This window comes from Rana temporaria, chromosome 7, assembly GCF_905171775.1.
Source record: "Rana temporaria chromosome 7, aRanTem1.1, whole genome shotgun sequence".
Taxonomy (NCBI): domain Eukaryota; kingdom Metazoa; phylum Chordata; class Amphibia; order Anura; family Ranidae; genus Rana; species Rana temporaria.
In genome coordinates, this window is record NC_053495.1 from 107920197 (window position 1) to 107947813 (window position 27617).

Consider the following 27617-nt stretch of genomic DNA (forward strand, 5'->3'; position numbering starts at 1 on the left):
CAGCATAACCTGGGAAATTAGTACAAATATACAGTAGGGGCAGATTTCTGTTTTTTGTTTTACTTAAAAAATTGTATTCTCAGCAGCAACTTCTATGTATGACTACTCTTTATTATCAACTTAAGAACAGTTCACAATCAAAGTTGTGCATTGAATTCAATTAACGCTCTATTCTGGTTACACTGTGTCAGCAAATTAATTTAATGCATTTATTCAGTGTGTCATCTATATTTGTAACACAGGCAAAGTCTAAAGCTGAAGTTTAGATATGGTCTTTTTTTCATCCAGCTTGGGCCAATATGAGTACTGCATGTATGTATCGTACCTGTGGGATCCCCACAGATAATCAGTGTAGTAATCACTAATACCACAGGGATTGCCACCAATTTCCAGTGGCTGTTGCACTGTTTATTGAACACAGAAAGTCACCAGTTTTGCAAGGGCACCATTCAGAGAACACTATGCATTTTTCTTAATAAATCCAAAATGTTCTCTGATTGGACATGGTGAAGATTGTGACCTCACTGTCCTACTTCTTCAATGCACCCAATTAAAGAATGCTTTGTATTCATTTAATAAAGAAAATGCAAAGTGTTCTCTGAATGGTGCCTGTGCCAAATGAGTAACCTCCTGTGTTCACAATACAGTATAGCAGGGCAACCACTCAGCATAGGACTCTGAAGTTAGCCCCAAACTCTGAAGTAGTGGTGCCTACTACACTGATTTATAGTTAACATGGGAATCCCACAGGTATGACACATGCACAGTTACATAGCTCCAAGGTGGACCAATTTCCCTGTGACACTATGGAAACTATGATAAATAGAAACTGCTAGTTTCTTTAAAAAGGACCCCAATGATGATCCAGGATAACAAGAAATTATGACTTTAATTGAAAATAATGAAGTGATTTGCATTTGCTTTCAACTGCATGTTATTGAATCCCACAGACATCTATGGCTGATACATAATTTTTACAGTTTTAGAATGGGGAGGATGAAAGATGGAGCTGAAACATTTCAATAATTCTCTGCATCATGGGTACCAAGGTAAGTAGAAAAGAGAGCATCTCATTTATCAATAAACTGGATGGATTGAGAGATTCTGAAACTTCCTAATTATTCCCTAGTATTACCATAGTGTTAATCTTTATGCAAACATCCACTACCCAAACTGACCTTGGATTAAAAATTCCAATAGTGTTACATTTTTGCAAACATCCGCTACCCAAACTGACCTTGGATTAAAAAGTATCAAAAGTAAATTACAGCATGATCACTACAGTTACCATAGAATAAAGTCAAAAGACATATATTATTATTAACAATTTATATAGCACCGACAGTTTACGCAGCACTTTACAATGTAGAGGGGGCAGCACAATTACAGTACAGTTCAATACAGAAGGGACAGCAGGGCCCTGCTCATAGAGCTTACATTTTAAGGGTGGTGGTCATAGGTGTGCGCAGCCTATTGCATTAGGGTGTGCACTCCAAAGCTCAAACACACACTACAGATTACTCACAATCTTCTTTCAGAAAGGGAAGGGGCCAGTAATGAGGAGAGGCGGGAGAGGAGAGGAGGGAATCTGGAAGCGCTGTGACGCGGGAAGGGGAGGAGCTAGGGCAGTTGGGGGAATTTGTGCTGCACAGGATGATTAGGGTGTGCCTGGGCACACCTGGCACACCCTGTGCGCAGGCCTATGGTGGTGGTACAAAAGGTAATAGATGCAGTGAATGATTTGATGGGGGTGGCTCTGGGACAGTTGTTAGGTGGGTGTGGAATAGGCTTCACTGAATAAGTGAGTTTTCAGGGATATCCTAAAGGTGGGCAGTTTAGGGGCTGATCAGACATACCGGGGCAGGGAGTTCCAGAGTAGGGTTGAGCCACACACCCCCCGTTCGGTTCACACCAGAAACTGCGAACAGACCAAAAGTTTGTGTGAACTTTAGAACCCCATTAAAGTCTATGGAACTCGAACGTTTGAAATCATTTTAAAGGCTAATATGCAAGTCATTGTCCTAAAAAGTGTTTAAGGGGACATTTATCAATGCAAAAAAAAAGTTTTAAAAACAGAAGTTTTTTTGGGAGCAGTGATTTTGATAATGCTTAAAGTGAAACAATACAAGTGAAATATTTCTTTAAAATTCGTACCTAGGGGGGGGGGGGAGTGTATAGTGAAGCAGTGCATGTTTCCCTTGCTTAGAACTGTCTCTGCATAAAGTGTAATTTCTGAAGGAAAAAAGTCATTTAAAATCACTTGCGGCTATAATGAATTGGGGGTCTCCCCAAATATCTATTACAGACCCTTCAGGTCTGGTGTAGATTTTAAGGGGAACTCCACCCCAAATAAAAAAAAAATGGCGTGGAGTTCCCCCAAAAATCCAGACCCCTTTTTCGAGCACGCAATCTGGCGGGCCACAGTTAAAGAGGGGGGATGAGAGAGCGCCCCCCCTCCTGAACCATACCAGGCCACATGCCCTCAACATTGGATGGATGCTTTGGGGGTCTGTGACCCCTCAAAGCACCATGTCCCCATGTTGATGGGGACAAGGGCCTCATCTCCATAACCCTTGCCCGGTGGTTGTGGGGGTCTGCGGGCTTATCGGAATCTGGAAGACCCCTTTAATAAAGGGGACCCCCAGATCCCGTCCTCCCATGTGAATTGGTAATTTGGATACATTGTACCGCTACCATTTCACTAAGAACGTGTAAAGAATTGTAAGAATAAAACACACACACTGTGGAAAAAGTCCTTTATTAAAAAAAAAAAAAATCCAGCGGTGGTAATCCACTCTCTGTCCCTGCTCCAATGTTGTCATATCCTGCAACTGGTGATCTCTTCTCCGCCGGGGTCCAGCGATGAGAAGATATCTTCATCCAGGTCCGGGATCCAGAGCGCACACATCACCGGCCGCCTGTCTCCACCCATCACGTGACCCCATCCCTCTCTGAAGCACCCTCTGACTACGTCACTGGGGAAGCCCAGGCTCTCCCTTGCATCAGAGGGGGCGGGGTCACGTGACAGATGGCCCCGCCTCACCTATATAAGAGCTGTCACTGGCTCCAGCTGCGTCATTCGCCGGGCTGTCTCCGGTGGAGACAGGCGGCCGGCGATGTGTGCGCTCTGGATCCCGGACCTGGATGAAGAGATCTTCTCATCGCTGGACCCCGGCGGAGAGGAGATCACCCATCGCAGGATACTGACAACGCTGGAGCGGAGACCGAGAGTGGATTACCACCGCTGGATTATTATTATTTTTTTAATAACTTTTCCACGGTGTGTGTGTTTTATCTTTACAATTCTTTACACGTTCTTAGTGAAATGGTATGCTTCACAGGCATACTATACAACCCCCCTAGGTACGAAATTTAAAGGAATATTTCACTTTTATTGTTTCACTTTAAGCATTATTAAAATCACTGCTCCAGAAAAAATTGCCGCGTTTAAAACTGTTTTTGTATTGATACATGTCCCCTGGGGCAGGACCCAGGTCCCCAAACACTTTTTAGGACAATAACTGTAAGGCCCCATACTCACGACCAAACATGTCTGCTGAAACTGGTCCGCGGGCCAGTTTCAGCAGACATGTTCGGTCGTGTGGGGGCGCGAGCGGGCCGAATTCCAGCAAACATTTGCCCGCCGGGCCTTTTCCCAGCAGACAAATATTCCTGGACGTGTTTTAAAACCGTCCGCTGGAATCCTGCCCGCTCGGACATGTACGGTCGTCAGTACAGACCTACCGTACATGTCCAGGCGCCCGCCGTCCCTCGCATGCGTCGAATGACTTTGACGCATGCGTGGAAGCATTTTAAAGGCGGGCCGCCCACGTCGCTGCGTCATTGTCGCGGCGACACCGCGTCATCGACGCGGCGACACCGCGGACACGCCCCGCGTATTGTTTACGCGCGGACTTCTGTACGATGGTGTGTACAACCATCGTACAGAAGCCCTCTGGCAGACATGTATGGTGAAAACGGTCCGACGGACCGCTTTCACCATACATGTTTGTTCGTGTGTACCCGGCCTAACAGGCGCTCTCGGCGCCATATTGCGTTCCAGGCTGGAACGCATACTGCGACCATGCGATGACGTCATCGCCTGGCGTAATGTGCGTTCCACTGTGGAACGCGGAAGTGTGCCTCGTATTAGTGCTTATGCACTACACCTGCCTGGGTCCTATAAACAGAACAGTGTGCAGACTGCACACTGTTCTATTATTGTCAGCCATAGCCGGCATGGCTACAAACAAATTAAAGCTACTACCTATACTTAAACTGTGGAACCTATCCCACTCCTTGATCTACGCTGCCCAGCTTACTAGACCTGCTGCGGACACCACAAGATATCCCCCACCAGGAGACCCTGCACTAAAGAAACTACAACACAGTTCCTCTGCAAAATGATAAGCACTATTTCTGCTTAGAGTTACCTGCTTCATATATTACCCTTATCAAGTACTGTATTTAAATCTGGATTATTGAATACTATTTTGCTGCCTGGGATTACTTAGTGTGTCTTCAGCTGTCCGCTGTAGAATATCTTAAGGGGACATACACCCTCAACTCAGTTCAGCTATTCTTGCCTCTCCTACGCATATAGTAATTGCATACAGTATTCTTAATTGCTACGTGCCTGACATATGTGCTTTGTCCCTAAAATGCTGAGCATGTTCGCTCTAACATTTTCATGCTAAGGCTCGAAGGTATCTCATACTTGCTCCCTTAGTAGTCCAATGCATTCCTTTATGTTAAAGTGATATGATGTAGAGAACCCCCAAACTCCTGTTCTCTGATTGGAGTGACACCTGGGGTCCCGTACTGATCACTATCACTATCACATAATCACTATACATAGAGTGCCTGCATTGAAATCTGTAAGCAGTTGTGCGTGTTTATCTTTATTATACATTTTCTACGCTAGTGGCATGTTGTAATACCTCCGCCTTTAGTAGCTCAACACATTCCTATATGTGAGAGAGATGATGCAGTGACCCCCAAAACTCCTGTTCTCTGATTGGAGTGACGCCTGGGGCCCAGTACTGAAATCTCACATAACATAGGGAGGTGCATTGAATTCTTTCCTTAACCGCAGTTGTGGTTCACTCCCGTTCACCAGAGTTTGTGACAATAACTTGCATATTAGCCTTTAAAATAAGCACTTTCGATTTCTCCCATAGACTTTAACAGGGTGTTCCGAGGCTTTTCGAATTTGCCGCGAACACCCCAAATTTGTCGCTGTTGGCTGAACAGGCGAACAGGCAATGTTCAAGTCGAACATGAGTTTGACACGAACTCGAAGCTCATCCCTATTCTGGAGGATGGTAGAGGCTCTGGAGAAGTCCTGAAGGCGAGCATGGGTGGAGGTAACAAGGGAGCTAGAGAGCAGGGGGTCCTCGGAGGAGCAGAGGGGACAAATTGAGCAATATCTGCAGATGAGATTGGTGATGTAGTGAATGGCCTTGTATGTTGTGTTTAGCATTTAGAATTTTATACAGTGGGGTAGGGGAAGCCAGTGACGTGATTGGCAGAGAGGTACAGCAGTCAAGGATCGGTTAGTGAGGTGTATTAGTCTAGCAGCAGCATTCATAATAGACAGAAGGGGGAATAGCCTGCATAAGGGTAGGCCATTAAGGAGAGAGTTGCAGTAGTCAAGGCGGGAAATATTTAAGGAGTGAATAAGTTGTTTTGTGGTGTCAGTAGCCAGGAAGGGTCAAATTCTGGAGTTGTTGCGGAAGTTAAGGTGGCAGGATTTAGACAGTGATTGGATGTGGGGGCTGAAGGAGAGGTCAGAGTCAAGGATCACACCCAGCACCCTGGCATATGTGAAGGGACCAATGGTTGTGCTGTTGATCTTAATGGTAAAGTTATAGGGGGGGCGGGAAGGAGGAAATATAACAAGCTAAGTTTTAGAAAGATTGAGGGGGTGAGTTGAGACGTGGAGGGGTAGATCTGGGTGTTGTCGGCGTAGAGGTGGTATTGGAAGCCATGGAAGGTTATCAACAGGCCCAATGAAGAGGTATAGAGTGAGAATAGGAGGGGCCCAAGGATGGAGCCTTATACAAGACGTATCTACTATGTAAATAAAAGTGTTCTGTTAGAAGCTTACAGTTCAAAATAGTTTTTAGGATGAGTTGTTATAAACAACTTTTTAGCTGATATTACTGTTTTATACCTACAAGACAAGGTTTAAAATCCAGTTCCAGATCCCGCCCCCACCCCCCCCCCCCACTATTTCACATAAAAGTGTCAAAAATGTTAAAAACCACAGTATACAGCTTGGGACAAGTCCTTTATCAAAAAGAAAAAAGAAAGAAAAAAAATTCCAGCAATGTAAATCCATTCTCGATCTCCAGTGAGTATACAACGCTGACACAATCCTGCCTCCACGGGAGGTATCTGATGAATGACAAGCTCCAGCCTGATCCCACCCACCTCTGATGCACCAGGGAAACGCTGGGGTTACCCAATCACATGTACGGGTGACCCCGCCCCCTCTGACACAACACGGGTTTCACGTTGTATCCTCACTGGAGAACGAGAATGGATTTCATGGCTGGAATTTTTTTCTCTTTTTAATAAAGTACTTGTCCCAAGTTTTGTTAACATTTTTGACACTTTTTTTGTGAAATGGTAGGGGTACAATGTACCCCGTTGCCAATTCACATAGGGGGGCGGTATCTGGGGGTCCCCTTTGTTAAAGGGGCTTCCAGATTCCGATAAGCCCCCCACTCGCAGACTCCCACAACCACCGGTGAAGGGTTGTGGGGATGAGGCCCTTTTCCCCATCAACATCCTCCCCATGTTCAGGGTATGTGGCCTGGTACGGTTCAGGAGGGGGGCACTCTCTCATCCCCCCCTCTTTTCCTGCGGCCTGCCGGGTTGCATGCTCAGATAAGGGTCTGGTATGGATTTTTTGGGGGAACCCCACGCCATTTTTTTATTTTGGCATGGGGTTCTCCTTAAGATCCATACCAGACCTGAAGGGTCTTGTTTGGATTTTGAGTGGGACCCCTAAGCCATTTAAAAAAAAAAAAGTTGACGCAGGGTTCCCCTTAATATCCATACCAGACCTGAAGGGCCTGATCTGGAATATGGAGGGACCCCATGCATTTTTTTTATTTTGGTTCGGAGGTTCCCCTTAATATTTATACCAGACCCAAAGGGCCTGGTAATAGACTGGGGGGAACCCATGCCGTTTTTTTTCAATGAGTTTTATCTGTATTGCCAGAACCCGACAATTTATTATAGCCACAAGTAGTTTTAAATTACTTTTTTTCCTTTAGAAATGTCATTTTGTGCAGAGACTGTTATAAATGCGGGAAACATGCACTACTCTACAGGCATACTATAGACACTCCCCAGGTATGAAATTTAAAAGAATATTTCACTTTTATTGTTTCACATTAAAGCGGTGGTTCACCCTAATTTGACACTTTCTGTCAATGCAACTGCTAGGCATTGACAGTAAACAAACCATTTTTATTTATTTTTTTGTCCATCGCATCAGAATATAAAATATCCTTTCCACGATTACACCGATTACGCGGGCTAAAGGAGTGGGACACCCGGGCAGTGCAATGGAACAGGTAAGCCCTGACGATTGATGCAAAAAAAAAAAAAAGGATATCCTGCGGAACCCCCGCTTTAAGCATTATTAAAATCACTGCTCCCAAAAACATTTTTGCATTGATACATGTCCCCAGGTCCCCAAACACTTTTTATGGCAATAACTTGCATATTAACCATTAAAATGAGCACTTTTGATTTTTCATGTTCGTGTCCCATAGACTTTAATGGTGTTCTTGTCTGTTGCTAACCGAACTGGGGGGTGTTCGGCTCATCCCTACTGTTTACCTTGTGGTATTTTAATGGTAAACTACATGCAACTTAAAAAGCTTAAAAATGATGTACACATTTGCATATGAACTGTCTATCTTTCAAAGGATTTATAATTCTATCCAGACTTTTTTTTATTCCTATTCCTCTGTATTTACAAAAACATTTAATAATATAAAAAATATACACAACTGCCTTACATTGCTTCTTAATATAACCGCCTTTATAGTACCAACAAATGCCATTTAAAAAGATATATTTCTGAACAGTTCTTTGTTGATAAAATCAGATATTCCCTACCACGTATACCTTATAAAACCAATTAAAATCATATTTTGTAAACACCGAACCATTTCCCTTAACCTCCCTGGCGGTATGATTCTTTCTGAAAAAACATGCTGAAAGCGGTACAATTATTTGCAAGGAAATTTGGTGTTTTATACTGTAAGGCCTGTAATTTTTAGGAATAACTCACTTAAATCTGACCAAACAAGAATCTAATAGGCATCCCGGGTATGACATTTTTTTTAAAAACAAATTTTTAAATTATAATATAATAAATAATTATAAATAATTATAGCAAGTAATAATATAATTAAAATAAAAATTACTCAATAATGTAATCAACTCAAAATCACTGAAATTTGCTCAGTTGCAGAATTGTCGCTGTCATTATTTTTTTTTTTTATGACGAATTTCCCCGCAAATCGCTATCGCACAATTCTGCAAGTGATTATAATTTATTATCGCTGTTTTCTAGCTGATCTAAAACCATTTTTGACATAAAAAGACACTTTTGGTTGCTATGGACAATCTACAGTTTTCAGGCAGAAAGAAAGGTTTTTATTATATAAAATGACATGTAGGACACTGGGCAGACCACTAGAGACAAGGGGGGTGTGTTTTTTTTTACATACAGTACTGTAATCTATAAGATTACAGTATACTGTATGTATAGTGTTTGTTTACTTTTTTGAATTTGGCGCCGATCTCCGCTCCCGTGCGTCGTAACGTCGCAGGGAATGAAGATCGGCGGCACAGGAGGATGCTGTGTGAATCGAGCGAGGTCCCGCTCGCTCACACAGCGTGGTGACATCGCTGGATCCAGGAGAAGGTAAGCCAGCGCGCGCTGCAGGCTCTGCATATCTACCCCGAGCGTGACTCGGGGTTACCGATTTTGGTAGAAAAAATCAACCCCGAGTCACGCTCAGGGATACCGCCAGGAGGGTTAAAGGAGTTGTAAAGGAAAAAAATGTTTTGCTGAAATTACTGTTTACAGGATATAGAGACATAATAGTTAACTAACTCCTTTTAAAAATTATTAAAAATAGATAAAAATCAATCATATAATGTACCTGCACTGCACTGTCCTCACCTCACTTCAAAGGTGCAAATAATCAATAGATTAGTGCTGCACTATAAAAAATCTCAATAATAATAAACGTGTAAAAATGGTAATTAATAAACATATATTGCTGAAAGTTCACATATAATATCTGTGACTGATTGAAGTGAATTAAAAAAATCAATACATCAACGGTGCAAAATCCAAAAATGCTTGTGCTTTCCTCCACCATTATCACAGGCTGCTCGCCTCACATCTTAGGCCCCGTACACACGACCAGTTTCCTCGGCAGAATTCAGCTTCCGACCGAGTTTCTGGCTGAATTCTGCCGAGAAACCCGGCCGTGTGTACACTTTTGGCCGAGGAAGCCGACGAGGAGCTCGGCGAGGAAATAGAGAACATGTTCTCTATTTCCTTGTTGCTCTATGGGAGCTCTCGTCCCGCCGAGCTCCTCGGCGGCTTCAGTGCTGAACTGGCCGAGGAACTCGATGTGTTTGGCACGTCGAGTTCCTCGGCCGTGTGTACGAGGCCTGAGTCAAATCAGCAGTGTTCCCCTCTGGAGATAATAGAGAGGGCTGGTGCGGTGCTGGTAATCACTTTCCTCCTCCAAAACGCTTGTTCACATGAGATACAACCGCGATCATCTCACCAAATGTGATGGATATGCATAAGAAGGAAGTCAGAATCTAGTGCTCTATGTTTAACATGTTTAATAATATATAAAAAAAAAGTAGGGTATAAACTTTCCCCTTTATGGAACCAAAACTGGAAAGAATTGGACAAGTGTTTTTTTTTTTTTTTTTCGGGAAACCCACAAACCCACAGAACAATCAAGGATTAGTTGGAAGTCCAAAAGAAGAGAAAGAGAAGGAGGAGGGAACAAAAAAAAGAAAGTGGCAATAGGTATTTTTAATATTAGTGGACAAGAATTAAATATAGAAGAGATCTTTGTTTTAGACAAAGGTCTAAAGTATGCTCCAGTAAATTTTTTTAACAAATTTGATACATATGTTCAGGTTCAGAAATGTATGCACACTCTGAATCAAAAAACATATTTTATCTCTAAGCCTGACACCAGGCCCCCGTTAAGAGAGACTGGATGTTTCTCTACCTTAAAAAAACAGACCAATGTTTAACCCTTTAACCACTTAAGCCCCGGATCATTTTGCAGCTAAATGCCCAGGCCAGGTTTTGCGATTCGGCACTGCGTCGCTTTAACAGACAATTGCGCGGTCGTGCGACGTGGCTCCCAAACAAAATTGGTGTCCTTTTTTCCCCACAAATAGAGCTTTCTTTTGGTGGTATTTGATCACCTCTGCGGTTTTTATTTTTTGCGCTATAAACAAAAATAGAGCGACAATTTTGAAAAAAATGCAATGTTTTTTACTTTTTGCTATAATAAATATCCCCCCAAAATTTTTTTTTTCCTCAGTTTAGGCCGATACGTATTCTTCTACCTATTTTTGGTAAAAAAAATCGCAATAAGCGTTTATCAATAGGTTTGCGCAAAATTTATAGCGTTTACAAAATAGGGGATAGTTTTATTGCATTTTTATTATTTTTTTTTTTTTTACTACTATTGGCGGCGATCAGCGATTTTTTTCATGACTGCGACATTATGGCGGACACTTCGGACAATTTTGACACATTTTTGGGACCATTGTCATTTTCACAGCAAAAAATGCATTTAAATTGTGAAAATGACAGTTGCAGTTTGGGAGTTAACCACAGGGGGTGCTGTAGGGGTTAGTGTTAACTTAGTGTGTGTTTAAAACTGTAGGGGGGTGTGGCTGTAGGACTGACATCATCGATCGAGTCTCCCTTATAAAAGGGATCACTCGATCGATACGCCGCCACAGTGAAGCACGGGGAAGCCGTGTTTACATACGGCTCTCCCTGTGCTTTAGCTCCGGGGAGCAATCGCGACGGAGCGGCTATAAACGAATAGCCGCGCCATCGTCCTGGATCGCTCCCCGAGGGAACCCGCCCACCGCACGCAGCGGAGGGGGTCCCGATCGGACCCCCCACCCGCTAGAAGGCAAGGACGTATATATACGTCCTTCTGCCTGTCCGTGCCATTCTGCGGACGTAAATAGTCGTGCGGCGGGCGTTAAGGGGTTAAACATGATAATAAATATTTAGAAGTATTCTGTAAAATGGTAGTAGAGGATTTAGAAAGTCTTAAAGCGGGGGTTCCGTGGATTATCTCTTTTTTTTTTGCCATTCTTCTAACGCTCTTACCTTTATTACTCCTCTACCAGTGTGTCCCACTCCTTTAGCCGTCGTAGTCAGTGTTCTCGAGGAAACGATATTTTATAAAAAGAAGCGATGGACGTTTCCATTTTAAATTTGGGCACTGTGAAGCCCACAGTGTATTCTTCCGGGATACGGCAAATGTGTTCCCATACCTAAAATGGAGAATTTGTTGCCGCCCACGTCACATGACCCACTTGCCAAATCACGTGAACGGCGAGATATCGTAAGCCGTAAGCACAGCGCGTCTCCTGGGATTCTCATGCCTCACTCCCAGGAGACATAGCGGTGGGGGAAAAGGAACATTCACGCCCACTCCCGAGGGGAATATTGAGTGACAGCACACAAACGGCAGCATTAGAAAGGTAAGGATAGAGATTAAAAAAAAAACAACAACGGATTATTTATTGTCTCTGGCTACCAGTTTGATTCAGCACAAGTCAAAACTTAGGGTGAACCACCACTTTAAGATTAGAAAAGTTCATCACCCCAGTAGGGTATTGAAGCTATTGAACAAAAAAATGAAGTTATCCTCCCTGCCGACAAGAGGGGAAGGGTTGGTAATTATGAGTAAATGTTATTATGAGGAAGAAATGGAAAGGCAGTTATCAGATTCCAGTACATATCAATTATTGACTAAAAATCCACTTTTTGAATATAATGATAGGTTGGATAGACTGATTAAAAAAAGGAGAAAGGAGAGATTTACTAAATAAGAAAGAAGCATTATATCTTAATCCAGTGGCTTGTCGAACTCCAATAATATATTTTCTACCCAAAATCCAGTCCAGTCAAACCTCCAGGAAGACCCATTATTAATGGGATAGACTCTGTGTGTGCGAGGTTGCGCCAATATATAGACTATTTTCTGCAGCCGTTGTTTGTACGAACAGAAGCATATATTAAAGACACTAAACATATCATCCAACATTAGACGTCATCCCTTCCAATCACTTCATTTACCAGCAGCATATTCCCTTCCGTATTCACCTATATATTAAACCAACAATTCAAAGGTTTTGGTATATTAAAAATAACAATAACATGATATTCCGATTTTAGTATCAATAATACCTACAGTATATACCCCATCATATTCTTATATATACTTATGCTAAGACCTTAATAGTACACTATCATTTTACATTATTTCTATTACAAATACATTCTTAATTATTATTGGTCGTCGACTCCCTCCCCCCCCCCCCCGTAGGTCCACACCTCAGAATCCTTGCAAGCCTATGTTGGTTGGGGGACGATTTGTGAGGATTTCCGGATCTTTCATTTGCACCACGGCCATCATCTCTGGTTATATGCTATTTTTATTATGCTTCGAGTGGTAAATATATCCCTACTACCTTTATAATGGATTTCAGCATTCTGCCAGAATGTTAGTATCCTAATATATTTCTTTTGATATATTTTACCAGAGTACAAATCCCCCTGAAGAAGACCATGTGTGGTCGAAACGCGTCGGGGTACTCATATGGAAGTTACTTCACCAATGGCATATTATGTACTCTACTGTATTGTTGAATATTTAATTACTGTCGACATATATCTTAACCTGTCTGTAACCAGAGTTTATCATTTTAATACCACAACCATTTGTATGTTAATTTTTTGTGATACAAAGGTAAAGTAAAGATTTATTTTTATACATTTCCATGTCTTTGAATTTAATATATTTAATACAATATGTCGCTAAAAAGCCCCCTGGGGGAACCTTTCCATTTTTTGTTTTTGCTACTTTTTGGGGTGTGCAGCCCTTGGACTCTCAATATATGCATTTTTTCCAGTCACAATCATGTATTTTAGCAACAGCATATGTTGGCTCATTATACACAATCAAAGGGCATAAAGAAGCCTTAAAATCTATAAAATGGGCATTGCAAGGTTCTTAATTGACCAATGACCATAAAAAATACATTCTGGAGAGCTTAAAATTTTGTTTAGGGCACAATTACTTTTGGTATAGTGGTAATTTGTATTTACAAACCATGGGCGTAGCCATGGGGACTAGGTTCACACCTAGTGTGGAGAACCTATTCATGGCTTGTTAGGAGGCAGAATAAATATTAGTTGAGCGCCCAGAGCAACTTGTATGCTATAAAAGGGTATATAGATGACCTGTTTATTATCTGGAAAGGTGACCAGGTGTCTTTTGGTTTATGGCAAAAGATGAATGGCAATTCAAAGAATATCAAATTAACATGGACTATAAGCATTGACCAAATAGTGTTTCTTGATTTGGAGATATTTAGGGATGGTGATAGACTTCTAGAAATCACTTTAAATCTACCCTAGGAATTCCTATTTGCTGCTAGACAGCTGTCATCACCATGCCTGGCTTAATATAATTCCCAAGGGACAGTTTATCCATTTGCGGGTGTTCCAAACTATCACATTATTTACTAAAATCTGATATCGTAGCCAATAGATGTATTGAAAAAGGTTACCATCCCTCGGCGATTTTAAATGATTAGAATAAAGTATCTGAAATGGACAGACAATCACTTGTACAGGATGGCCATAGAGGCAACAGTTGTTCTTTCTAGTATAAAATTATTTTGGACTACGATGTACAGTTTAAGAATGTAGAAAAGATTTTAAAAAATCATTGGAGTATTCTTAGGAAGGATAAAATATTGGGGCCTCTCTTGCCAACCTACCCTGGCTTTATTTACAGGAAAGACTCACCTAAACAGAAGAAAAGTATGCCTTTTGATTTTTTTTACAGGGTTTCATGCGTGTGGTAGGTGTTTGACATGTCGGCACGCTGCAATTAATATTAAAAAGAGGAAAGAGTTCATATCCACTAGCACAGGGAAAGGGTACCAAATCAGAGACCTCATCACCTGTGCTGGGGTGATATATATGTTGGAGTGTGGATGCGGGCTATAATACATTGGCTGTACATCCAAAGCCCTACATATCAGAGTGGAGGAACATATTAGGAATATTAAGAAGGGGTGGGTACACATAATGTGTCTAAACATTTTAAACACGTTCATAATAAATGTCTTAGCTCTTTCTTAGTTTTGGGGAATAGAGTGGAGAAACACTGGAGAGGGGGGAATTTTATTAGACAACTAGTAAAAGAGAGTCGTCTTGGATATTTTTAGGCCAAGGCTCTTGTACCTAGAGGCTTTAACGTGGAGTTCGAACTTAATTGTTTTATTAGAGATAGATCATTTTTATTCCATTTTCATATAAATTTTTTATGTTTATTGGTATTTTGCATTCATTTTTATTTCTATTTAGATTTTTATTCTCATTTATTTAATTTTATTGTTATTTTGTATTTAATTTTTTTTTATTATTATTTATATTTATTTTTAATTACATTTTTTTGATTTGTATTTGTATTTAATTTGGTTTACTGTTATATATATATATATATTTTTTTTTTTTTTTTTTTTTTTTTTTTCTTGATTACGCTATTACTTTTTTTTATTGATATTCCCCTACTCCAATAGCTAAATTAATGTAAAAGGTGTCTGTGATGCAATTCAGTGGATATTAATTAATGCTCCGGTTTTGAATTTGTGTTTTAAACTACATTTTTCTCTTTCCCCATTTAAATGTGTTAGTGACTATGGGCCAGATTCACAGCAGAGATACGACGGAGTATCTCAGATACTCCGTCGTATCTCTCAGAGTATCTATGCAACTGATTCATAGAATCAGTTACGCATAGATAGCCCTTAGATCCGACAGGTGTAATTGTTTTACACTGTCGGATCTTAGGATGCAATAGCGCAGCCGCCGCTGGGGGGAGTTTGCGTCGTAAACCAGCGTCGGGTATGCAAATTAGTAGTTACGGCGATCCACAACGGTTTTTCGCGTTCGCTACGTCGCTGCTAGTCTAGTTTCCCGTCGCAAAGTTAGTCGTCGTTTTAGGTGCCCTAACTTTACACAGCACATGTATGTGCTGTATAAAGTATGGCCGTCGTTCCCGCGTCGAAATGTAAAAATTTTTCCTTCTTGTGTAAGACATCCGGGAACACGGTAGTACGCTACACACGTCGCCGTTCGAAAAAATGACGTCACTTCGCGCAAAGCACGGCAGGAAATTCAAAAGGGAGCATGCGCAGTAGGTCCGGCGCGGGAGCGCGCCTAATTTAAATGGCACACGCCCCTTTGAATTACGCAGGCTTACGCCGGAGGCCGCCGGCGTAAGTTTTCTCGCAAGTGCTTTGTGAATCAGGCACTTGCGATGAAAACTTGCGGCGGTGTAACGTATCTACGATACGTTACGCCGCCGCGATTCTACGTGAATCTGGCCCTCTATCCTTATACATACAACCTACTGTGGGAGTGTTTAAGGGAAGGGCTTATTAGCCGCCCATGTGTGTTAGGGAAATCAGGGACTATATAAACATCAGGTGTACATCTCTAGCTTTACCCTTGCTGAAGAAGTCAATGCTTTGACGATACGCATCTAGGGGGACTGAGCCTGCGTATTGACATTACATCGTGGCCATTTTGAGACCTATTGTCTCTAAAATGTGTTTTCTGCTTGTACGGCTTACAGCCCCATCTTTGTGAGTTTATAAAATACCTTTTTTATATATTACTAAACATTTTAAACAGAGAGCACTAGATTCTGCCTTTCTTCTTTTGCATATCCATCATATTTGGTGAGATGATCTGGGTTTTTTAGCTACCATAACCCGGTATCCTCTTCAAGATACGCCGCAAGATCACTTTTATCGGCTGTGGGAGAGTGCCCCCCTCCCGCCGCTCTCCAGTGCCCTCCACCGCTTACATGAGCTGTTGGCGGAGGTGATCGGATCCTCTCACGTCAGTGGCCTGGAGACGAGTGAGGGGAAGATGATTCAATAATTCAAGCTCTAGACCTCCTCTCTAACTTGAAACATGCAACCTGTAGATTTTTTTAAACGTCGCATATGTAGATTTTTAAGGGTAAAAGTTTGTTCCCATTCCACGAGCGGGCGCAACTTTGAAGCGTGACATATTGGGTATCAATTTACTTGGCGTAACATTATCTTTCCCAATATAAAAAAATTGGGCTAACTTTATGTTGTCGTAATTTTTATTTCAAAAAAGTTTTATTTTATTTTTTAAAAAGTGCTCTTGTTAGACCGCTGCGCAAATACGGTGTGACAAAAAGTATTGCAATGACCACCATTTTATTCTCTAGGTTGTTAGAAAAAAAATATATAATGTTTGGGGATTCCAAGTAATTTTCTAGCAAACATTTTTTTTTAACTTGTAAACACCAAATCTCAGAAAGAGGCTCGGTCCTCAAGTGGTTAATGCTAGAAATATATTTGTTTACCGCTGGAGTTTGGCCTTAATAGATAAGGTATAATTAATAATTATTTTGAGAACATCAGCATAGATGGTGAAAGCAAATTCGAAAGCATTTTTTAAGTGTTTTGCAGTTATTTAAAAGTAAAGCGCTGAGTGTTCACAAACTAATGCCCTGTACACACGATCAGTCCATCCGATGAAAACAGTCTGATAGACCGTTTTCATCGGTTAACCGATAAAGCTGACTGATAGTCAGTCGTGCCTACACACCATCAGTTAAAAAAACGATCGTGTCAGAATGCGGTGACGTAAAACACAACGACGTGCTGAAAAAAACAAAGTTCAATGCTTCCAAGCATGCGTCGACTTGATTCTGAGCATGCGTGGATTTTTAACCGATGGACGTGCCTACAAACGATCGTTTTTTTTTCTATCGGTTAGGTATCCATCAGTTAAATTTAAAACAAGATTGCTTTTTTTTAACCTATGGATAAATAACCGATGGGGCCCACACACGATCGGTTTGGTCCGATGAAAACGGTCCATCAGACTGTTCTCATCGTGTTGACCGATCGTGTGTACGCGGCATAAGGCAGTTTTTCTAATGTATATGTATAACCTAATAATTTACCTCCTCTATTTGCTATCTTTTGGTCTTTTAAATATACCACTGAACATGCTGTGTTCTATCTGTTCAATAAGTGCAACGGTTATACTGTGTTATTTCAAAACATCTAGATAGACCTCCTAACTGTTATTTTGGGACTACAGAATGATAAATTATACATTTTGCATTAAATTAAAAAAAAAACGTGATATTAGCGTGGCTGTTTATCAAACACATATTTTCGGCTAAAAATCCATTCAAATAAATGTTCACGCACACAAACAAAATATACTGTAATACCATTTTTTTTTTGCAACTAAAGATGAGGTTGTGTCAAGCAAACAGATGTCAAGCCTTAAAATTGCATGTGCCAGTGTAACAGCCACAAACTACAGTACTTCAAACTGTCAATAGGTAAAACTTTAAAAGCCTTTACAAGTCATCAGTTTACAGTTAATTATGAATGATGGCCCTAGAATTATTGCACTATGTGCCCCCCCCCCCCCATCCCATCCCAAAACACCTTGTCCCCATGTTGATGAGACAAGGGCCTCTTCCTGGCAAACCTGGGCTGTGGTTGTCAGGGTCTTCAGGCAGGGGACTTATCAGAATGTGGAAGCCCCCTTTTTTCTTTTCTTTTTTTTAAGTGTATTTTGTGCGTGTACTCGAGAGAGGAGCCGGACTGCAGGAGTTGGGAGTAGGCAGGCCTCCCCCAGAGGCAATCTGCCATCTTTCTCCATGCCCCGGGTGGCATTGCCGGGTGCGTGAAGGGTCCTCCCACACAGCCCGCCCTACCCCGCTTTGAAGCCCAACGGGGCAGAGGGACTCCCTATAAGGGAGTGAGAGGATCTAGCCCGCTCAACCAGCCCTGTTAGTCCTTCGCCTCTCTTTTTAGAGACCGCGTGGTCAAAGTGCGTGCATGTTAACCCAATTTCGAGTGCGTGTAAGTGTGGTGGTTTTTGTGGGAGGGGGGTGGGCGTACTAAGTGCAGGCTTACCTCACATAGCACACCCACCAGGAGCCGGGCTGAGACCACCAAACTCAATTCACATGTAGCCGAGACCGGGATCCGAACCCCTAGCTGCAGAGGTGAATGGCTTGTCAGCGCAATGCCAATCGCGTTGAGCCACTGCAGCTCCTTTAACAAGGGGGGCCCCAGATCCTGCCCCCCCATGTGAATGGGTAAGGGTACATAGTACCTCTAACCTTTTAAAAAAAAAGTGTACAGAAAAAATAAAAACACAGATACCGTTTTTGACAAATACTTTATGTATGTAAATTTATTGTCAATCACGCCGCCTGCACACCCACAAAAAAAAAACGATCCGCCCTCTAGGACAGGCCACCCACTGAAAGTCTCCTCCATGCTTTGACAGTTTTTATATAGGTAGGGGCGGGGTCACCAGGTGATGTTTACAGGTGGCCCTGCCCCCCTAGTAATGTCATGGACCAGTGCATTCTTGGCATCATTAAAATCACTGCTCCTAAAAAAATTATAATTTAAAAAACAAATTGCATTGATACATGTCCCCCAGGGCAGTACCCATGCCCCCATACCCCTTTTATGACCAATTACTTGCATATAAGCCTTCAAAATTAGCACTTTTTATTTTTTTCCTGTTTGGCTCCTATAGACTTTGGTTTAAAACTTTTCCCCTTGTTCGCGAGTTCTGCTGCCAACTGAACAGGGAGTGGTTCAGCTCATCTCTTCATTATATACAGCGTGTTCTTATAGTATTTATATGTGAATGCTTTCAGATACTGATGCTTTCTAATTTACAAAGAGAAAATGTATGTGAAATTAAATTGTACTTAAAGAAGTCCAGCCAGAGCTCGTTTGGCAGAGCTTCTCCTTCTCCAGAGCTTCTCGTTTTGCACTCTTGTGACCCATTTTCAGCAGAGATCGGGCTAAAGTCTGCTCTCCGCTGATGTCACAGGAATCAGTCCAGGCACCGTGTCATCACAACTATAAAGTCTCGATCCACCAGGTGCCTGAACTGATACCCATCTCAGCCTCTCAGCGAGCTGCTGAAAGCCTGAGACGGCTGCTCTCCACCCCTCCACAGCTCAGTGCTTCAGAGAGTGTGGTGGGGGCAGAGAGGAGAGCTGCTGATTTATAGTCAGCAGCTCTCTGCTCGGGGAGCTGTGAGAACCGAGCCATCTACGATGATCGATCACTTGGTTCTCAGTGAAGAAGTGGGGACCAATGCTGCATCCACCTACTGTAGGTAAGTATGAATCTGGAAAAAAAAAAACATACTTCTCTTTAAATATAAGGAATACATCTATCCGGAGAGTTAGTTATATTCCGCAAGAAAGAGTTAAGTAAAGCATACAGTAACATCAATTTTTCATCCCTCTGTATCTTGCCTCTTTTTACATTACCTGGTACAAGAGTGTGTCTAACATGCTGATGCTGAATACTCTGCCAGCAGCAAAAGGAAGGCGAAACATAAATGCCAGATTAGATCCTCGCTCACGTTCTTTCTGAAACAAGAATTAGGAAACAAGGAAAGGAAAACAAAACACACTATGGTACAGTATTCTGGAACATGAATTATCAGCATGGCATAATATTATAAATAAGCAGTATACTGTATATTTTTGTGTCTTTTGTTCAACAAGCTGCAGAACATTTATTAACCAGTTTTTTAAATCGGTAGTGATTTACAAGTAGATTAAGCTTAATTGACTTATTTTCCTAATTTCCCATTGGCAAAGTTTCATATTTCACTGATAAACACCAATTTGCCCATGGAAATTAGTTGAATACTGTATGTTGCTATCTGATATGCTGAATTAAGATTTTAGTTTTATTCAAACATAATGTCTAATCTGTATTTATTTATTTACATGTTCACTGATTAAGATAGACAAAGCAAAAGTGACAAAGCAAAAGTGACAACGTGTTTTGCTCTTGAAAGCCAAGTTAGTATCCACCAAACCTTCAAATGATTATACATATCAAGGTCTCCAGCAGCAAGGATCCCCAGTAGAAAATCCTGGCTCAGTCCTTGCATAACAGTCATTATAAAGATAAGCTGGGATATCGTGCTCATGGATAAGCAAAGTTAATCGTTTTTATTACCTCAAATCTTTCTTCATTTCATCTAAATGCATTGAAGTGAGTAGGAAGGTAAGTGAATGTGGTTTTGGTGCTGTGAACCTTTGTGTATTTTCACCTTAATACATCCTTAATACATCCTATGCATTAAGATTAAAAAACACCTTGCAGTGTCTGGCCCCCCAGTCCCCCCGTTTTACTTACCTAAACCCCGAATTTCCATGGACGTGATCCAGCGTCGCTCTCTTCACAGCCTCTCGGCTCTTCATTGGAAATATTGATAGCAGCACAGCCATTGGCTCCCACTGCTGTCAATCAAATCCAATGATACGGGCGTCGGGAGCGGGGTCGAGTCATACATTTGGCTGATATGGACGCCAAGTGTATGACACGGGAGCACGCCCGCAAGGTAACCCCCTCAGGAGAGAGCTTCCCAGAGGGGGTTATCTATTGCAGGGAGGAGCCACGAGAGCCTCCGTGGGACCCCAGAACAGGAGGATCAAGGCTACTTTGTGCAAAACGAACTGCACAGTGGAGGTAAGTATGACATGTTTGTTACTTAAAATAAAAACCGAACCTTTAATGCCACGTACACGCGGTTGGAATTTCCGGCAACAAATGTTTTGTCAGAAATTCTGACCGTGTGTAGGCTCCATCGGACATTTGCTGTCGGAATTTCCAACAACAAAAATTTGAGAGCTGGTTCTTAAATTTTCCGATAACAAAACTTGCTGTCGGAAATTACGAGCATGTGTACACAATTCCGCGCACAAAATTCCACGCATGCTCGGAATCAAGCAGAAGAGTAGCACTGGCTATTGAACATCATTTTTCTCTGCTTGTCGTACATGTTGTACGTCACGTGTTCTTGACGTTTGCAATTTCCAACAACATTTGTGTGACCGTGTGTATGCAAGACAAGTTTGAGCCAACATCCGTCAGAAAAAAAATCCACAGTTTTGTTGTCGGAATGTCCGATCGTCTGTACGTGGCATTAGTGTCACTAAGGGTGCAGTGGGCTTTCAAAAGCTCCTGAAGGTGTTGGAAGCACCTTTTAAACAATGCCGGGACCAGATCCTCGGACACCAAAGGTAAATATGTAGATGATGAAGTATACACTCACCTTCAGCTCTTTAACCCCACTTAAGTACCATGTCATTTTTAAGTTTTCAGCGCTGTTATAGTTTGACTGACACTTTTTCCATCATTCAATGCTGCACCCAAATGAGTTCTATATGATTTTTTTTATGATATAGCATTCTTTTGGTAACATTTAAAAAACACTGTTTTAAAAAAATATATATATTACTATAATAAAAAAAAAACAGTTTCACTGTATGAAAACCTCTGAAATGGCACTTTTTTGTAAAGCAGACACCCCAAAGAAATAAGATTTTTGCCATCATTTTTAGGTACTAAGGGGATTAAACATGGACCTTATGAATGGTACACTATGATGTGCAGGGACACTGTCCCACCCATCTGGTTACAAAGCCGATGATGCAGACGGGCAATGCTTTTTGCTGTCCCGTAGTGTGGAGCGCTCCACCTGGAGCATGTGCGCATGATGTGCCAGCGCGCAAAGTTGAAGCGGCATTAGTGCAACCGCCCATTGGGGTTGCCACCGCCTTGACACGCCCCACGTGGGTAAATTAGTTGGGTGGAGGGAGCATAAAAGGATAGATGGTGGATCCCTCTGCCAGCTGACCGGAGACAGTGAGGAATTGTGCAGGACGCATAAGATGCAGGTATAGTTTACTTTCAATGGGGCGCCAATATACTTACATGCTTTAGAAGGGTCCTAACTATAGCTCGTTTTTTATTACCTATAGTGTGTTTCTAAACAATGACTGCTACATAATGGTGGATGCTTCCACCTAGTAGTTGATGCCATTGCTTCAGGGGAAATTTTCTACGCCTAATTATTTCATCAGTGAGTTTTCTTTATATAGACATATGTGATATAGGTGGCCATGTTGGGTGCTTCTGATACATTAAACTCTAATGTGTATATATATATATATATATATATATATATATATATATATATATATATATATATATATATATAAAAATCTATCTCTCTCTCTCTCTCTCTCTCTCTCTCTCTCTCTATATATATATATATATAGCCTCATAGGTGTAATTATAGTGGAGGTCCGCCTTAAAAAAAATATTAAAAGCCATCAGATACAAATACTACAGCTGCTGACTTTTAATAAATGGACACTTACCTGTCCGGGGTGCCCGTGATTTCGGCAGCCAGAGCCTATCAATCGCTCTGGTCTCGGCTGCCCCCGCCACCATCCTCGGTGAGGGAATCAGGAAGTGAATCGGTGCGGCTTCACTTCCCGTCTCCCTAATGCGCATGCGCGAGTCGTGCTGTGCGTCCTCACTGGTGCCTGCTGTCTTCTGGGATCTGTGTGTTTCCCAGAAGACAGTGAGGGGGTGGCGGGAAGTGGCGTAACCCCCCTGGGGGTCTATGTCCGGAAGTGGGTGAAAATACCTGTATTAAACAGGTATCTGCACCCCCCTGAAAGGTGCCAAATGTGACACCGAAGGGGGGAAGGGTTCCAAAAAGCGGAGGTTCCACTTTTGTGTGGACCTCCGCTTTAAGAACACCTTAATCCTGAGTGTGGGATAACTTATTTTAAAGGCAACACTCTCTGAATGTATAACCCCAGGCCATTAGTTTCATTGTATGCCTTCCTGCATCCTATGATATATAACATCAATGGACGATTTAAGCCTTTGCCTGACTTGAGCGTCCTTTAGCCCATAGTACGTTTTACATATGGAAATGCTGTCTGTCTGTTAGAGGGATGAACATTGGGTGGATATTTACAATTGATATTTGGTGTTTGGATCTCTATGTTCAAGCCTCTCCTTCAGTGCTTCAGTGCTCCAGGAACCGCCCAGGTAGCTGACAGGCATGGGTGGTTTTGCATTGAGGTGGGTCATGCACAGTGAATATACTGTATAGTTGCACGTAGAGTATACTGTCTGCACATCTAATATGTAATTTGATTACATTTGTAAGTGGTGCTTTTTTTCTTGTAGATGTGTACTATATGGTCTTCCTAGGCCCTAATAAAGAATTAACTGGTGAAACACGTCAGTTTTGAGAATTGATCATAATAATACTCTTGATTTTCCTGTTATTTAATCCAATGCAATGTACTCCCAATGTAGCCCTCCTTTAGGTGTATATCATAAAGCAAGGTGGTAGCACAAATAAAGCCTGTGATACTAAGCCAAAAAAGACATTTGTGTTCACTTACATTATATGTTTATGATTTCACATGAGATTTGTGGTCATAATTTGTATTATAGTGCTGCACTATTTGATTTTAGAAATAACTCTGTGATAGTTAGATTTTCCACAAAAATAAGTAGAGTAGAGGTAGAGGGCAGCATTTCCTCACTTTAGTTAAAGAAAAAAAATGTGTGTGTGTGCGTGAATATATATATATATATATATATATATATATATATATATATATGTATATGGTTTGACGTCAACCACCCCACCACTAGGGATGAGCCGAACACCCACACGGTTCGGTTCACACCAGAACGTGCGAACAGGCAACAAAAATTGTACGAACACCTTTAAAGTCTATGGGACATGAACATGAAAAATCAAAAGTGCTCATTTTAAAAGCTTATATGCAAGTTATTGCCATAACAAGTGTTTGGGGACCTGGGTCCTGCCCCAGGGGACATGTATCAATGCAAAAAAAAAAGCTGTTTTTTGAGGAGCAGTGATTTTAATAATGTTTAACCAGTTAGGGACTGCCGCACGACGATATATGTCGAGAAAATGGCACGGCTGGGCAAAAGGGCGTACATGTATGTCCCCTTTACCTCCCTAGCGGTATGATTATGTCAAATTTTAGGCGCTGAAAGCGGTACCATTATTTTGCATGAAAATTTGGCGTTTTATATTGTAGGCCTGCAATTATTAGGAATAACTCTCTTAAATCTGTCCAAACAAGAGTCTAGTAGACATCCCGGGTATGATAAAGTTTGAAAAACAAAATCATAAATTATAATATAATAAATAAGTATAAATAATTATAACAAATAATAATAATAATAATAATAATAATAATAATAATAATAATAATAATAAAACTGAAATTTGCTCAGACCCTTCAGGTCTGGTGTGGATTTTAAGGGGAACTCCATCCCAAATTTAAAAAAAAAATGGCGTGTTCCCCAAAAATCCACACCAGACCCGTTATCCGAGCACGTAACCTGGCCGGCCGCAGAAAAGAAGGGTGGACGAGTGAGCGCCCCCCCCTCCTGAACCATACCAGGCCACATGCCCTCAACATGGGGAGGATGTCCCCATGTTGATGGGGACAAGGGCCTCATCCCCACAACCCTGGCCGGTGGTTGTGGGGGTCTGCAGGCGGGAGGATTATCAGAATCTGGAAGACCCCTTAACAAAGGGGACCCCCAGATCCTGCCCCCCCTATGGGAATTGGTAATGTGGTACATTTTACCCATACCAACACACTCCGTTGAAAAAAGTCCTTTATTAAAAAAAAAAAAAAAAGGATCCAGCGGTGTTAATCCACTCTTGGTCCCCGCTCCCACGTTGTCAGTATCCAGCGACGGGTGATCTCCTCTCTGCGGCTGGAGCTAGTGACATTTCACGTGACCCTGCGCCCTCTGACGCACACTCTGTGTCAGAGGGGGCGGGTTCACGTGACGGGTGGCTCCACCTCACCTATAAAAGAAATGTCACTAGCTCCAGCCGCGTCATTCGCCGGGCTGTCTCCGGTGGATCCCGACCTGGATGGATCTTTAAAGAAACAAGTGGGGTAGGTAAATAGTTTCCTAAGTCGAACAACAGTGACTCACAATCCCATCATAAGATACATAAAAACAAAAACAATTATAAGGAAGAGAGGAACTCTCCTCCAAATATAGGGATCTTCTCATCGCTGGACCCCGGCAGGGAGGAGGGCACCCGTCGCTGGATACCGACAATGTTGGAGCGGGGACCGAGAGTGGATTTTTTTTTTCTTTTAAATAAATGACTTTTTTTCCACGGTGTGTGTGTTTTTTTACAATCATTTACACTTTGTTCGTGAAATGGTAGGGGTACAATGTACCCCATTACCAATTCACATGGGGGGCAGGATCTGGGGGTCCCCTTTGTTAGATTCTGATGCGGCCGGCCAGGTTACGTGTTTGGATAAGGGGTCTGGTGTGGATTTTTGGGGGAACTCCACGCCATTTTTTTTAAATCTGGGGTGGAGTACCCCTTAAAATCCACACCAGACCTGAAGAGTCTGGAATGGATATTTGGGGGGAACCCCACGTCATTTTTTTTTAAATTGACGGCAGGGTTCCCCTTAATATCCATATCAGACCTGAAGGGCCTGGTAATTGAATTTGGGGGGACCCCCCCCCCCTTTTTTTTTAAATGAATTCTCTCTGAATTCCCGGGAGCTGACAATTCATTATACGAGTACGAGTCATTCTTAAGTGACTTTTCTTCCTTCAGAAATGACACTTTCCTGCAGAGACAGTTCTAAGTATGGGAAACATGCGCTATTTCACATGCATACTTTACACCCCCCCAGATAGGAAATTTGCCGTGAACACCCTAAATTGTTCTCTGTTCAGCGAACAGGCAATGTTCGAGTTGAACATGAGTTTGACTCGAACTCGAAGCTTATCCCTAATGTTAACCAGACTAATTGAAAGTAATAGATTTTAAAATGTTCTGAAAATTGCCAATTTGCATAGGTGTGAACCCAGCCTAAATGTTTTTAATTTATAATTGTTTATATTTTTGGTATTAATCAGAAGTACTTAAAGGGGAACTGTAGTCTGCTCACATAATTTGTAATATGAAACATATTTGCCATTATGAAGCTTTCCGCCAACCACTTTGCATATTATTTTTATAAATGCTGTTATTCTGTACTGCCAAATATGCTGCAGAAATCTCCATCCACTAGGTCTGGCTGCATCCATTTTAACTGTGGTCAGCTGAAGCTTCTGCCTATTCACTTCTTGGATTTACACAGATGCACACCTCCTGCTCTGCAGCCCTGCAGCTCTCTTTGGCTCTCGTATGACTCATCCCCCCTCCCTTCCTGGCAAACTCTCATGAGAGGGAGTGAGAGAGCTGTGCATGATGTCATAAGCCTAGACAAGAAACGGGAAGTGGGCTGTATAAGGTATTTACTGGCAGAAAATAAATGTTTTACTACCCAAAGTTAAAACAACAAGGGTAGAAGATTTAATAGATGGAAAGTTGAAAAAAATACTGAAGGTCCGCTTTAAGTTAGACTTACATTTTCAGAAGGAGTCTAGCAATGGCAGCCCCCATACGATCCTCATGATAGTCACTTTAAGGCTTTTAGGAAGTGTTTGAAAGGTATTTTTCCCCAATAGTACTTGCTGTCAATCAAATCTGTTACTGTGCTAAGTTGAGGCAAAGTTAAAGTATGCTTCAACCCACTGGCATTCACCCAAAAGTGAAATAGCTGTTTTTTATGGACTTGTTATTTACAACAACAAAAAAGATAATATTAATTGTAAATGTTTAATGCCATTTATATGACTAGTAAATAACTCATACGATGTGAGAAAGGGAATAATAGTATATGTAAGAAAAATGACAGATTTGTTTGAAAAAGATTCCTGCATAAAATTAAACATTTAATAGCATCAAATCTGAAGATATCTTTTTATTTATTACTTAGTCTCATAAGTCATTAAAGGACACATCAGAAGTGTTGTTTAATGTAGAAGCCTTGAATATTTAGCTGTAATTACAGGGAGGAAATTAAAGGAATTTCAAGGTGATTCATCTGCTACTTATTTTCACCAAAAGTGCCTTTTATACGAAGCAACAGATGGAAAAATAAATGTTAAGCTCTCCAGTCCATTAGCCGCCCAGCTATTTCATTACACATTTGGATAAATAATTAATTGGACAAATTTAGATCGCCTTCAAACCTGTTTAATTGCTTGTAAATCAAGGATGTGTTTGAGCATAATGGGAAAAAATGAGTATATGGCCTCTTATTAATATTTGATGAGCTCATTCACACAAGCACAGCAGCTTCATAAATTGCTTTTTTTATAGCCCAGTTCATTTGTAAGACCAACAATTGCTTATTGATTTCACAAAAAAGAGCAATTATTTAAAGGGATGCATATATTGTTTTAGTTTTCTTTTTTAGGTTTTACAAAGTTTT

The 27617-nt window shown here is 41.5% G+C and overlaps 1 protein-coding gene across 1 annotated transcript in view; it reads right to left on the bottom strand.

Annotated features, from left to right (window-relative positions):
* KCNT2 (potassium sodium-activated channel subfamily T member 2) overlaps positions 1-27617 on the bottom strand; it is a 1265156-nt gene that overhangs the window by 294500 nt on the left and 943039 nt on the right. Inside the window, exon 23 of the mRNA XM_040359820.1 lies at positions 19710-19811. Within this exon, the coding sequence (XP_040215754.1) occupies positions 19710-19811 (102 nt within the window). The remainder of the gene's footprint in view (positions 1-19709; positions 19812-27617) is intronic.